This window comes from Diorhabda sublineata, chromosome 5 (genome assembly GCF_026230105.1).
Source record: "Diorhabda sublineata isolate icDioSubl1.1 chromosome 5, icDioSubl1.1, whole genome shotgun sequence".
NCBI lineage: Eukaryota > Metazoa > Arthropoda > Insecta > Coleoptera > Chrysomelidae > Diorhabda > Diorhabda sublineata.
Genome location: NC_079478.1, coordinates 14576976 through 14591899, shown reverse-complemented (window position 1 = coordinate 14591899; position 14924 = coordinate 14576976). Strand labels below are relative to the sequence as shown.

The window sequence follows — 14924 nt, the reverse complement described above, 5'->3', positions numbered from 1 at the left end:
ACAGAAGATCGAAGTCTAAATTTTTAAAGTTGCTGACATTTTTACAATATTATAAGGGATTTTGGTAATATAATTGAGGATGATGAACTCGACGATTATGATGAAGAAGCATGACCGTTTTAGTTATTTGGTTATACTTCCACTGGCAGAAAAATGTCTGTTTAACTGTGATCTGCTTATTCTTGGTTTAAGCTAGAGTTCAAACCATAGTTTAGATTCTAGTTTAGTCTCCAGTTTTACCCTAGGTTGTGAAATTGGCTCTAAGGGCCTACCTTCACTATCCGGTGGCATTTGACGCTCTGTTTTTTATTTTTGATAATCCCATGGAATAAATCAGTTTTGGCTGGGTATTAAGAATAGTACACTGTACATTTGTCGTGTCATTGTCACTAGTGTCTAGTGTCAAAGATTTCATAGGAGTAGGATAATATGAAACTCAATAAATAAACAAAACAGATTTAATTAAAGTTTTCATAATGGTTTACATACATTTTCCAGCAAATTTTACGGAAGAGGAATTAATGCTACAGACAAAGTACCAAAAATTAAAGAAAAAGGTTTGTAATAGTAAAGTTACTGTATAGCTGTTAAAATTGAAAAAGTTTGTAGAAAAAGGCACTTCAAGCTCTAAAAGCACCCAAACCAGAACCTGAGAAGCCCATAATACCGAAAAGACCTGCCGAAGCAAGGGATGCTAGAGAAGTAGCCAAGAAACTCATAAAATCCGGGGTAATACAAGCAATATCGAAACAACAAAAACAGCCAGAACAAGGTTTCAAACGGCCGAGGGGTCTAGAAAGAAAACTCATTTCAGATAAGACTGTAAGTGGTTATCAACCATTCTCGGCTATTCAAATGGAAGAAGGTCCAGGTAAGTGTTATCTGTAACCTACTTAAAAACTCCATTACTAAATATTTATTTATATTTAGATAATCCTGAAAATAAGCCACCCAGAATCAAAAATCTCTATGACACATTTGCAAATGCAAGGGATAGAGAAGAAAGGGGCCTTACTGAGAAGCAACAGGTGAAACCTGACAAACCCAGACAGGGTAATACTATATATGTTTCTGGATATAAGATTAATGAAGAATTTTTAAAGAAACATTTTTCCACAATGGGTAATATCATAAATATTTCAATGGAGATTGAAAAAAAGTGAGTAGAATATACATTTGTAATTCAATGAATTTTTATGGATTTGTTTTAGTCGTGGATTTATTACTTTTGATAAAACAGATGCTGCAGATAGAGCTATTTCTGAGGTAAAAATACTAATTATCAATTTCTCAATCTATCATTGAAAAGATCCCTTGGCACAATGATAGTTCAAAGCAAGCTGATTAAAATTATAAATGGATATGAAACCCATAACTACCCCTAAATTGTGCAAGGGCACCATAAGATAAAAGGTTTTGGTCAGTTTTCCAGAAACTTTCCACAATGAGAGTCCAAAGCGAGCCGATTAAAAGTATCATTGTGCAAAGTTGAATAATTATCATAATGACTACATTGCTCTCAAATTTTATTCATAATTTTATCAATTACTGCGATAATAAATTATTACATGATTTCAGTTTATCTTATATACAATGTAACTTCCAAACACATAAATGTAATTGTAATATCAATCATTTACGATTCACTTATACACAATAACTATATTTTTTAATTAATAATTGCTGTAGATGGATGGTAGTATGGTCTCTGGAATACCTTTAAAGGTTTCTTTGGCTAGGAGGCAACCTCAAATTGAACCAATTAATGATGCTACTTCTTCAGCAGCATGGGCAACTCTTGGTAAATATATTTTCATTTCATATAATATGGGATGATTGAATCAGTAAGGGTAAATAGGAAACACATAAGTAGTTATAAATATCTGGTATATGTTGTTAATCAAGCATCGAAATGAGAAAAATATCATACTTAACCCTTTGCAAGGCAAGATATCCAATTAAAAGAATAAACAGTTAAATAGATAAGTGGATTCTGAAAAGTAATAATACTGAGAGCAAAAAACTTCCGAGAGCAATCAATATAAAAGTGTATGAAAGCTTTGTAAGACCAGCAGTTCTATATGCATCAGAAACACAGACAATGATACAAGAATATGAGAATAAACTGGAAATATGGGAAAGAAAAATCCTTAGAAAAATATATGAAGATGTATAAATAGATAACGAAACATGACTGAAAAAAATGGTTTAAAGTACAAACAACAATTCCTGATTACAATATCATACAGATGGAGTTTTTTAAATTATAACTGGAAAATTTTGTGATGCCACTATAAAATTACAGTACTCAAAGAATTTATCATAATTTATCGTTATGCTTTATAAAAATTCAATCTGGTAGATTGAAATAAAGAATATCAACATTTTTATGTTGCATTCAAATACTATGTGTTTTTAAAAACAAAATTCTTGTCTCCTATCTACCCCATGTATCATTATTTCTTCAGTTTATATTGTAATAGCAATTTTTTTATTTCAGCTTCTAGTCATTCACAAAAAGGCAACCATAGAGACAAAAGAGCTTTAGTAACATATGATGATATATTTGATTAGGTATATTAAAATATATATAAAAATTTTATTGTAGAAAATGAAGACTGTTTAAAAATAATTTTAGTTAAAAAAAAGATAACCAATATCTTGATATGAAGTTATACCCTAAATTTTATTATCTTATATATCATTGTTTACAATAAACACCAAAATTATTGAATGGATTTACAAAATATTAAAAAAAATGGCTTTAATTTTTTTATCCAAATCCTGAAATCAGTGTAAGAGTGTAGCATACTTTGCCAAAAGTGTAAAAATATGAATTTCGTGCCATACTTTAAGAAAAGTGAATAATTATTCAGCATTTTAAAGATAAAGATAAAAATATGTGGCATGAAGCCTTCATATTTTCAAATAAAATACATTCAACATACAACAACAATTATGTTTTGTTGTTAATTGTTTCCTATCGGTTAGACTCCAGTTTCTTTTTTGTAGCTTCTCTGTTTGTTTTTTGCTTTGATCGTTGAAAACAGATGAGTATTTTGGTTCTTGTATATATTGTATATATATAAATATATATATATATATATATATATATATATATATATATATATATATATATATATATATGTTTTGTTGTTAATTGTTTCCTATCGGTTAGACTCCAGTTTCTTTTTTGTAGCTTCTCTGTTTGTTTTTTGCTTTGATCGTTGAAAACAGATGAGTATTTTGGTTCTTGTATATATAAATATATATATATATATATATATATATATATATATATATATATATAGACCCAAAAAGAGTTGAAAATAACTTCTTCGGTACCTTATAGTAACTCCTTGCATTTTTTTCACATTTACAATATTCTCACATGATTTTTGTCTCCTTTGTTTCCCTTTAATGTTGTGTATTCATATTCTAAATTTCTATGTGCTTTTGCTTTGGTTTCTCGTATATTCTCAAAGTTTAATTTTCTCCATCTGCTGGATGGATGGACAATGGGTCATCGAATAAATTTCTTTTCACTATTGTCTATTGAGACTCTATTTTCTAATATCTCATCATTTTGGATAGTTTGATGTAGTTGGATCTTCTGAAGCAAACAAACTCTTAATATTCAGAGTGTGGTAAAGTTCAGTGCCTCCTTTGAAATATAAATTTGAAAATATGAGGGTTTATAGCCACAATCTTAAAGGCTGTTCCTGAATGCTGTGTCATACAAAATTACTTTTTTTTAATGAAATACCCGATATTTTATCGCATATTGGGAAACAGCTTGTCTTCTCCATTACAATAATATAGGGTTGTGATGTGTATACGGGGTATTTAAAGTTGTAACCAATTCTTATGAAAATAGTAATATGTTCAATACCCTGTACAAGAGAAGTTCCAGAATGAAGATCTCGCTGCAGAAGCATTCGAATAGTAATAAAATATATTTATTTCGTTAATTTGAATTCAATATGATACAGAGTGAATCAAAATACTAATACATTATTTTCCCTTTTTTTTTCAAGTGAATCCCAGTATTTTATGTGAGTATCGAGTACTACCAACATACTTCTTTTTTATCAAAAACTTTCTCTACTTAAAGTTATTAGTTCTTGAGATATTTCGATTTTTCTATGTAAAATAATGATTAGGTATATAATTTTTTTTTTATTAGTGGTTTGGTATATTTTTTAGTATTTTGAAGAATTTAAACTAGGGCAAAAATTAATTTCACTACTGATGGAATGATTGATATGATTTGAATATTTCATGTTTACAATATCGAGATAATAAAATACATTAAAATATTTTAAGTGTAGATATTATTCTATTCAAATCTAATCCATACATTAGGTATATTAGGCTGATGTGACCTACGACATATAAAACATGTGGGGTCAATATGCTCCACTACCCGTACGAATTGGGTCACTGCTTAGTTTGTATAATGGAAACTCTAATTTTCACATAATTTAGGAATTGAAACTCAGACGGTGTATGGTAACTTTATTCAAGTCTTACAAATCGATAAAATCTTATTTACAAGGTTCATTCTTAAATATTACAAAACAATCAAAATTAACAATTTCACTTCGAACATTAAAAGAAATCGATTGTTATAAATTTTTAGGAGGATTGAAATATTCCCAGTGGTGCAAATGAATAACTGTCCTTTCTTCCCCGTATCCCAACAATAACAGCCCGGCAATAAGTACTAATATAATAATAATCATTACATTCAAGTCTTGCTTCCCGTCTTCGTTGTGCAACACATTATTTAAAATGTAGTTTATCAGTCTTTTGAGTTGATTGTTGGCTTCTGAACCACAGGCTCTTACTAGTTGCCCAGAAAGTTGAACTATTGATTGATCGCTAGATCTTCTGTGATGTCTTCGAACTGTAAGAGATACTTCCGATGAATCTTCAGAACTTGACCTCCTTACTTGTTTAGCTTTGGTATGTCTTCTCCTTCTAGGCACTGTAGGAATGTTCTCGTCTACATATTTCTGCGCTCGTAACGCGTAGAAACTCGTCGGAGGTTGCGAGGGAATATACCCCATAGGAGGTTCGGGAGGTCTAGGCGGGGGCTCATCATCTACATCAGGTTCTTTCATTGATTCTTCATTGGCTGATTGAGAAGCTCTAAGTCTCTCTGACTGTCTAGGCGGTCTATGGGGAATTGGTTCATGTTCTTGAGAAAAAAATTCATCCTGGGAAAGTGATCTAGGCGGTATTATAGAAGGGGATTCTTTTATTTCTTCGGAAGGAACTAAAATTTCGGCACATTTAGAAGACACGTTAGAAGGAATTACTGGAGATGCCGTTTCTGAATCATATTTTTCAGAAACTAGTCCATAAGGAACGTCATCTTTAACCTTATCTACTTCTACATCCTCAGGAGATTCATGTTTTGAGAAAATATTCTGTTCATCTACAGACGCTTTCTTTGAATCTACTTCTTCCGAAACCTCAACATCAGAAGCCTTATTTTCCGAATTAATTTCTTCAATTCTTTCATCGGGTACAGTTTGGGATGTATCTAACAATTTTTCTCCCTTGCTTTCCGAATTGATTTCTTCAATTTTTTCATCGGGAACCATTTTTTGGTGTGCATCTAACAGTTTTTCTTCCTCTACGTAATCTATTAGAGCTAAATTGGGGTTAATCGGTGAGGTTTCAGTAGAGTAAGATTCAATCGGAGTTTTTTTTTGTTCGTCACTACCATCCTGTTGGTTATCTTCTGAGTCGGGTCTGCTTTGTATATTTTTTAATATTTGACTGAGCATTTCAGGCGGTAAACTAATTTCGCCAATTTTTAAAGCTCCACTTTTTGACGATATTTCGTTTGTAAATATACTACTGCTATCTATTTCAGAGACTACTATCTTACCTGCAAGTAATTTATTCACAGTTAACGTATCGACGTCCAAATCGGCAACTTCAAGCTTTTGTGCTTTAAGTATATCCAGTTCACCTGGTGCGGTTTGCTTGGGTAAAGTCGGATCAGTTAATTTATGAAAATTATCTGGAATCGAAGATGTTTCATCAAAATCATCCTCTACGTCCACTGGTATAATAGTTTCTTTAGGTTTTTCGCTAATATCTGAATCAGGTAATAGTTTAATACCATTTAAAGGTTCGACAAGTAAGGAGCCATGCGTAACGGTCTCTTCAAAGCTATAACTGGTAGGCGTAACAAATCTTCTTTCTACTCTAGGAGCATCTGCTACTTGTGTAGGTATAATGATTTTATCAGTTGGCTCTTGTGTTACTTCCTCGCAAACGAAATCATCTGGCAAGGGCTCTGTTTGAGTGTACACTTCTGTTTCACGTGTAACTTCTTTATGTAGCTCTTCGGTTGATTCACTCATAATATTTTCTCGAGAAGTAATATCTTGCAAGTGCTTCGTTTTTCTTGGTGGTCTTGGAGGAGCTGGTAGAGGTCTAGCTTTCATTTTTTCTATAATCTCCCCAGATTGCAAATCTCTAGTAGGCTCTTCATCTATTTCTATGTATTGTGTTATATCGATGTTTTCTTTATTTTCAACAATATCTGGTGTTACTGAGTTACGATTTTGTGCTAGAGTGCTATAATTTCTTAATGGACGCACTGGTGTTTCATCACTTTTTTCTTTCGAATCTTTAGTTCTTGGTACTGTAAAGAATTTATTTTCTTGATTCAGTTTAGTAGATCGTTTTTTACGGCCCAAAGTTCTAGGTGGAGGCAGTGGTGGATCTCTAATCTTTGATTTATCCACTACTGAATAACCCATGTAATCACATATCTTTTGAATACATGGCTCTTCAGCACAGGGGACCGCGTCTTCCACACAAGGAGTCGATTCATCCACTGTGAATGAACTGTTTTGCAAAGATGAAATGTCGAGATCTTTATGTGAAGCATTTTGTGATAATGAACCAGTTCTTGATCGAGACGCATCCCTTGATCGAGAGTTTCCTTGAGATCTAGATCGTGATGGTCTTTTTGGTGTTACAGTTTCTGTCTCTATCGGTATAATTATTTTGGAGTTGGTTCTTATAGCATCGATCTGTAAAAAGGAAATAGTAAATAAATTTGGAATAATGGAGAATTTGAAGTTATAAAATAGAGTGTGGAGACGACCAATATACCATTCGTGAATGCAAGATAATTTTCGTCCACATACCCACAGAACTGTTACCGAATACTTGGAGCAAGTGAGAATCCATGGACTGGCCTGCACGATCTCCCGATATGAACCCCTTAGAGCATTTGTGGAATAATTTATAGAGGCGTGTTAGATGTTGTCATCCTCCTCCTAGTGACTTAAATCAGCTCCAAATTGCTCTTCGAGAAGAATGAGATGCTATATCGGTGGAGTACTTTAATTTAATTTCTTCGATGCCTGACAGGTGTTAAATTATCATTTTTTCTTTATTTTGTATTTTTTTTGTAAATAATGAATAAAAATTATTCACTTTTAGTAGATTTATAGTAACCTATAAATTAACCAATTCTTAGCATAAATTAAAAAGATTAATAGATTTAACAAAATTATAAGACCACATCTATGTGTCTGGTTTTTTTGCTGTTGGGTTTAGTTACTAGGTTTTTATAAAAAAATTGGATTTATTATTGCGTCCCTAATGAGATTTAATCTACCAACTATAGGATTGTAAACCTCGTTCATGAACTATTGAGCTATCGAAGTTATTTTACGTTTGAAACCTCATTTGGTCAAAATTCATTTTACTATTGAATTTTGTAAAATCAACTCAATTTAATTAAAAATTTAATAATAAAATGACAAAAATCTAAAATATAACATTAATATGACATACATTTTTCATTGAATGACAAAGTTAGTGAAAACATGATAAGAAAATTCTATGTAAAAAGACAAACAAACTAACAGAGTAAGTTAAGATAAACAGTGTGAATAATGACAATGTTGTGCAGATAAGCCAAAATATTAGATATTTTTGATACATAAATTGTGTGATAGCCCTATAATATAAGAAGCAAAAATGGTAGGTACTTGACATTTTTGGTTCCATAGAAGGAGCATGGGTTAATATAAATCCCGTCCTCGAGGCATCATCGATTGTGTATGCCCATCATTTCAATTCCTATTGCATTTTTCTGGATTTGCATAAATCAAAATGTGTATCTATTGATTTTTGTGTTTTAAAAAATTTAAGTAATATGGAACGAAAACGTTGATAACCGATGTAATTTTTCAAGATTAGGTTAGTTTTGAGAATATCGTAGAGTTTACAAATTTATTTTTATGTATTATCATATAGAGGAAGAGCCGGTGACCAGTTTTAGGTCACGACGCACGACTAAAACTGAATGCACTCCAAAAATGTTGGTAAACGACTACTGAGAGTAAGTCACAGAAATAGGTAACTGCAATAGACCTTCTACGAATTGTTACTCCTAAAAGAAAAGAATACCTAGAATCTAGAATATTACGTGTTTTAATCTTTTCCCACAGTATCCTTGACAATGACCTCGAGAATATCTGCGTCAGGGTATAGGTCTTCCAATATCAATTGCAGATTATAAAAACTGGTTCGAAACCCTTCCCGATAATTTTGTTTGATCTACCATAGGCGTAGATACTTTATTTTATAAACTTATTATTTTCATAAATACTTTTGAAAATATGTATATCTTATGCGAGAAAGTATTCGTTTAATGCAATCGAATCATTATCGATGGAACTTGGAAAAAATCATTATTATACTTCGTTAACTTGCTACAATTGAATATAAAATTATAATACGTAAATAGACGAGTAACATGTACCAGCCTGTAAAGAAGTTTGGTTTAAACAGGGTACCAGTCGCGAACTGAGCCTTTTTGTATCCCATTCGTTTTTTTACTGGAAAACAAAATTTCAAAGCAAAAATCATAAAGGAAAATAAATTCTTTGCAAATAAAACAAAACAAAATTAAACATTTCAATTCCAAAGTTGTAAAGAGGGTGATACCACATACTCATCTTCTTTGATAATATGTTCAAGTTTTTCCAAAGTTAAAGGGTTAAATAAACAATAGTGAGGAGGAAGTCTGTTCTTTGCACAGCACAGCACAGTAAGCAATTCTTTGTTTGTTTGGCCTTTTTCACGATCGCTGATAGGAATATATTTTTAAGACATGAATGCAAAAATTTTCGCTTTGTTATTCCTATTATTTGGTATATTAGGAGTTACTGCGAGTGGTAGGTTGCGTTGACCATAATGATTACTGACTGGTGGAATTTTACGTAAAAGCTGTTCATTAAAGCACTTTTCAAATAATTCTGCTGCCATATCTTCATGATAAGACTGAATGAATCAGCTACACAGTTTATAATTTTTTTAGCAGATATTAATAAAGCATTAGGAACGAAACCGTCTTTCCTTCCAGCGTGTACTATTATAATGCGTTTCCCTTTAGAACATGGCCCATTCAAACAGCAATTTTTATCAACCCAACCGAAATTTACTACATCGTAACTCTCAAATCATGTTTCATTTAGATAAATTATGTGTCTATTAGAACTTCGGTAGTCTTTTATCTGATGCCATCGAACGATCCTTGACGATTCGGTTATTGCGGCATGTAGATCAGTGGTGCTAAAAGCACACTTCTAACTATAACATTGGAAAGCGTGACTTTTATGTACAGACTTTAGAACGGTGAAATATCTGGAGGAAAATATTTAAAGAAGGCTATTCGCATACTTTGGGCATGCAGAAGGGCTTTTGGGTGTACATATATTTATCGAAGGTTCTTCACTCTTCACACTATCGTGCTCCTGTACGGAAAAACTAAAAGTTACAGTATAACTAGATACATTTCAGCACCTCCCACTGGCAAATAAGTTTACTGGAAATTGTTCAATAACTGACATTTGAATATGACTGATTCCCTTGATACTTATAAAGAAAAAATAAAAAGCCAAATACTACTAAATACAAATTATAGAAATATACAGGTTGTTGTATTATGAATAACAATTACGTCCAATTTAACTTGATAATAATAATATTTCAAATAGACTGTCGCGTCGATATACGAAGGAAGTTATTTATATTTTTAGTATTTTGGCGGACACGGATGAGTATGATTATTGGCATCTGCAGTTAATAAAAATATTCAGTCTCGGTATCAAAACTTCATTCTACAGCTCTGTGAAAAACTAGTATAATGGATTGAAACGTAATTGTTTCTTCCAGGATAAACAGCATACATTCTTTTCTCGCCATGTGACATACTGTTGATAAAATTTGATAAAAATTCTGATGTTACACAAGGAAATGAATAATTCGTTATCATCATAATGTAAACGCACACACCTGTGCTAAATAATTAACTTTTTTACCAGTCAGAAGGTACAGTAGAATATCCACCCACCATTCAGTGGTGGATGGAGTTTTTGGGAGTACCTACCCAGCCAAAGTGGAAATGTGGTTGGGAAGCTGGTTCAAACGTATGATAAAGTATAGTAATCTTGTGTGTGTGTGTGTTAGTAGGAGTAGGGATGGCCTCAGAGTAGGCTATTGGCCACAGACATTTTTTATCTAATCGATGTGCATGATTTAAAGAACTATTCTTGCTTCCTTATAAAGTTTATTATAGTATCTAAAATAGAAATGCATAAATTAGATATAGCCACTTCATTTTTCTTGCACTCCAGAAAAATATTATTAGTATTGCCTATCGATACATTGTTGCAGCTGCAAAATGGTGACTGTAAAATACCCAATTTATAAAGGTGCACCGGAAAACCACCAATCGTGTTATTGTTGCTGTGTATTTTTCATTAGAAGCGAAATTTGTTATATGTGGAATGCTATTTGGTAGATTTAGGTGATGCTCGAAGTAGAGATTTTCAGATGTTTTGCTAAGGTTATTGTAAGCTTCTCCCCATCTGATTCTATTGAATTTCTTATGTTTGCTAATGACATCAGCATGATAAAAAAAGTTTAAATACTCTAATTTGCAAGCTTCTTTTGCCTCGTGATCCACCTTCTCGTTACCTATAATGCCGCTATATATTTTACCCATACCACAATAATTCGTTTATTATCAATTTGTATTTGATACGAGTATAAGTTGATTATTTCGAAAGTAAGCTCCTGATTATGATTATTTGATGGAGACGCTTCGATAGCTCGTACAACTGATTTTGAGTCTGTCATTATAGAAACAGTTTGAACTGGATTTAGTAAACACCATACTAAGCCCTGTACTATTGCCAACTCCTGGGCGGAGAAAACTGAAAAAAAATTTGGTATTCCAAATTTTTTAACATGATTTATATTTGAAACAAAAATGCTGCTCCTGTTCCATCGTTACATTTAGTCCCATCTGTAAATATTTTTAGTTACATTGTCTCCGAAATCATTCAGTATGGTTGTAAGTATTAAGTTATTTGAATTGGTAATTTCGGAATATAAGGGGTATATGACGATTGGCCGAAATACAGTGCTTTTGTAACTATACTTATATAAAGGTAAAATAATATGGGACAATTTAGAACATCTTAATTGGTATTTATGAAGGCATGTGCCAAACGAGGAGATGATTTTATTATCCACTAGGGTGTTGTAAGATTACAAATATTTATGAAGGCAATTGTTTTCATTCTTTTCGTATTAAATGCTCTATATATAATTATTTGTTTCTTAGCTAAATATTGTCTACGAATATTTAATGGTGGTTCTTGAATTTCTGCCAAAACTGCTTGGTTAGGAGATGACATCATAAGCCCCATACAAATTTTTACTGCTTTATATTGAAAACCGTCAATCCTTAAAAGATTTGTTTTAGATGTTCCCCTTATACTGTACACTCATAGTCCAATATGGAACGAATATAAGCCTTGTAGAATGTATACGCAAGTTGGCATCTCTCTCTATTATCCTTTGGAAACTAGTTTTAGCAGATTCATACCTTTTTCGCATTTTTTTATATATTGATTTGGTTCGTTCATAGTAATTTCTTATCTATAGTAATTTTAATAGAGAATATTTTGACAACACTGAAACTAGTTGTTTTTTTATCGTTAGACCAGAAATATACATATCAATATCATAATTCTATACTTCTATTTTTGTCTAGTACTTTATTTAGGTTCTGAATGATAAACAGTAAGAAAAATTGCGTGAAAAAAGAAAGAATGATTGATAGAGGCTAAAAATAAAGAATTTTGAGCTGCACTACTATGTAATTAGTCTGCTCCGTCTCGCCATCAACGCAGAGACATGAAATTGTATTTAGAAAATGCCAAAATTAGGTGCTAATTAGATGCCAAGTTCAAAAATTAGGTGATCTGTAATTTTCACAGTAACGGAATACTCAAAGTTGCGGTGCTAGGAAAACGTGATGCTAGCAACGCAATGAAAATAATTACGATTACCATTATATTAATTGTTGAAATAATAAATTAAGGTGCTTATTAGGTGCTGAAGAGTCAATATCGTGAAAGTGCTCGAATAATTGATAAAGGCGTTAATATCGAAAATGTGAAGAGCAACTAGATGAAACACAGTTTGGCTTCAGAGAAGGATTAAGAACTAGCTATTACAGTACTACTACTGAAGTGTAGAGAATACAACAAAAATATGTCTGTTTCATTGATTTCCAGAAGGCATTTGATAAAGTCCAACACGATAAACTTATAGAGAATTTAACAACTATCAACTCAGATACAAGCGATATACGATTAATCAAAAATATCTATTATAACAAAAGGGCAGTAGTGCGTGTTGAGGACATGGAGACAGACGAAATCGAAATTCAAAAGAGAGTTCGTCAAAGCTGCGTTCCTTCTCCACAACTATTTAATTTATATTCTCAGTTTGTATTTCAGAAAGTGCTGGAGAAGAGACATGGAAAACAAATAGAATGGGTGCAAAAATACAATCTTGGTTCAGTCATAAACGTTCAAATGGATCCAGACGATGAAATTAAGATCAGAATTTGAAATGGCTCGAAAGGCATTTGTCAAGTACTCCTCAATGTTTGCAAATAGAAATCTAAGCCTCCACATCAGAATAGGATTCATGGAATGTTCTGCTGTACGAAGTGGTAGAGTAATGGAAACCTGGATCTTGAAAGCTCAAATAATCAAAACACTTGAGGCATTTGAGATGTGGCTCTATAGACGCATTCTGAAGATACCCTTTACTGGCAGAATCACCAACGACAAAGTACTAAGACGCATTGGTTGCAATAGAAAGCTGTTGACAATTATTAAGAAAAACATCTTACATAGGACACATCTTACGCAACGACAAATACCTACTGCCCCAGAATGCAATACAGGGCAGAATAGAGGGAAAGAAAGGCATCGGCACGACAAAGAAATCCTGGGTCTGTAATATAAGAGAATGGATAAATCTCAGCGTCGGAATATTGTTTCATAGTGCGAGGGACAGAGACGCATTCAAAAAGTGATCGCCAACCTTTAGAAGACTGCATGAGAAGAAGAAAAAGAGTTAATTCTCATGAGATAATGAATCTAAGAATCAGGTATCTTTAAAATTAAAATCGATAGTCAATCAGATATCAACTAAGCAGGAACATTAGGTGCTTATGGGAAATTTCATCTGCGAACGGGAGAAAAATTCAGGGTACCTGATACTACTATAAAAAAGGCAAAATATAAAATGAATTTTTAAAATGCCGAATATTTAAGTGCTGAATAAATTCAACTTTATGGGTGATAAAAGCCATGAGTTATGCAATACGTCCAGAGGATGATTTTTTATCTTCGAAACTCTTAGAGAATGAGGTGCTAATCAAGTGCTCATGAAATAATCAGAAGACTGTTGAAAAATATCATTTCTACAGTTTTTGGAGACTTTAAAACCCCCATGCCTGACGTACTAAGTCCTAGTTGGTTCTTTTCATTTTGAAAACTGACATAAAATTGAGTGTGAAAGTACGAGAAATAACACTAACAAAAAAATTAGTAGGTTAGGTTAGATTAGGTTAATTTAGGTTAGTTTAGGTTAGGTTACGTTAGGTGTTATGAAAGTAGTCGTCGAAGGCCGTCCGAGGTGTAACATAAAAATAATATATTACATACATTAAAAATAAAAAAAAATTAACTCGTTTATTAATCATTTGGGCACATCACGTTTTCCTAGCACCGCAATTTTGAGTATTCCGTTGCTGTGAAAATTACAGAGCACCTAATTTTTGAACTTGGCATCTAATTAGCACATAAATAGCACCTAATTTTGGCATTTTCTAAATACAATTTCCTGATTTTGCGTTGCTGGCGATACAGAGCTTAATTAGTCTATTGTAGCGCACATATTTTTCCGAGGGCATTAGGAAACCAAAATTTCATTGTCTACACTTTTTATTCAATATGTTTCATGATACTATATATGAGTGTTATGATTCACTTTTGGTCGGTTAACATTTTATCACTGTAACCCATTTTTTTATTTTTAAATAACTAGATGTTATCGAAAAACGAATATTTTTCATGTAACAAATCTAGGTTAAAAATATTAGGAGGCTTTTAAATTCTTTTAGATTTTTTCTAAAAATATTTATTGGTTAATTCATTCTTTTGGATCTTTGCCACGTTCTACACAATGATTTCAACATGGTTAAATGGTCCATTGGATTCCTTATAAATACGGCGGTATTTTTTCAACATCCATATTGGAAATACAACAATTCAAAACAGTTTAAGTACAAGACAATACAATTAAGTAATAAGATTTTTTCTATCATGTTTCGGTACATTGTGGTAGACAAATGAGAAATCTTCGATTGGAAATTAATAGCTTGTACTACGAACTTGATTATCAGAGCTTGAATTTTTAGAAAAAAAAACCGACTTATGTCACCATACACGATGCAGTTGCTTGTACTCACATTATTGTGATATTTGTAGTCAAGAGAAGGTTAAGAA

The 14924-nt window shown here is 32.2% G+C and overlaps 2 protein-coding genes across 2 annotated transcripts in view; one reads left to right on the top strand and one right to left on the bottom strand.

Annotated features, from left to right (window-relative positions):
• Positions 1-375: 375 nt before the first annotated feature.
• LOC130444647 (negative elongation factor E) lies at positions 376-2837 on the top strand. The gene is made up of 6 exons (XM_056779899.1): positions 376-557; positions 610-871; positions 931-1159; positions 1212-1266; positions 1690-1801; positions 2501-2837. The coding sequence occupies exons 1-6, from the start codon at positions 477-479 to the stop codon at positions 2572-2574; spliced, it is 813 nt and encodes a 270-aa protein (XP_056635877.1). The 5' UTR covers positions 376-476; the 3' UTR covers positions 2575-2837.
• A 1668-nt stretch (positions 2838-4505) lies between these two features.
• Positions 4506-14924, bottom strand: part of LOC130444646 (uncharacterized) — a 35114-nt gene continuing 24695 nt past the window's right edge. The window contains exon 4 of the mRNA XM_056779898.1: positions 4506-7061. Within this exon, the coding sequence (XP_056635876.1) occupies positions 4629-7061 (2433 nt within the window). The 3' untranslated portion in view covers positions 4506-4628. The remainder of the gene's footprint in view (positions 7062-14924) is intronic.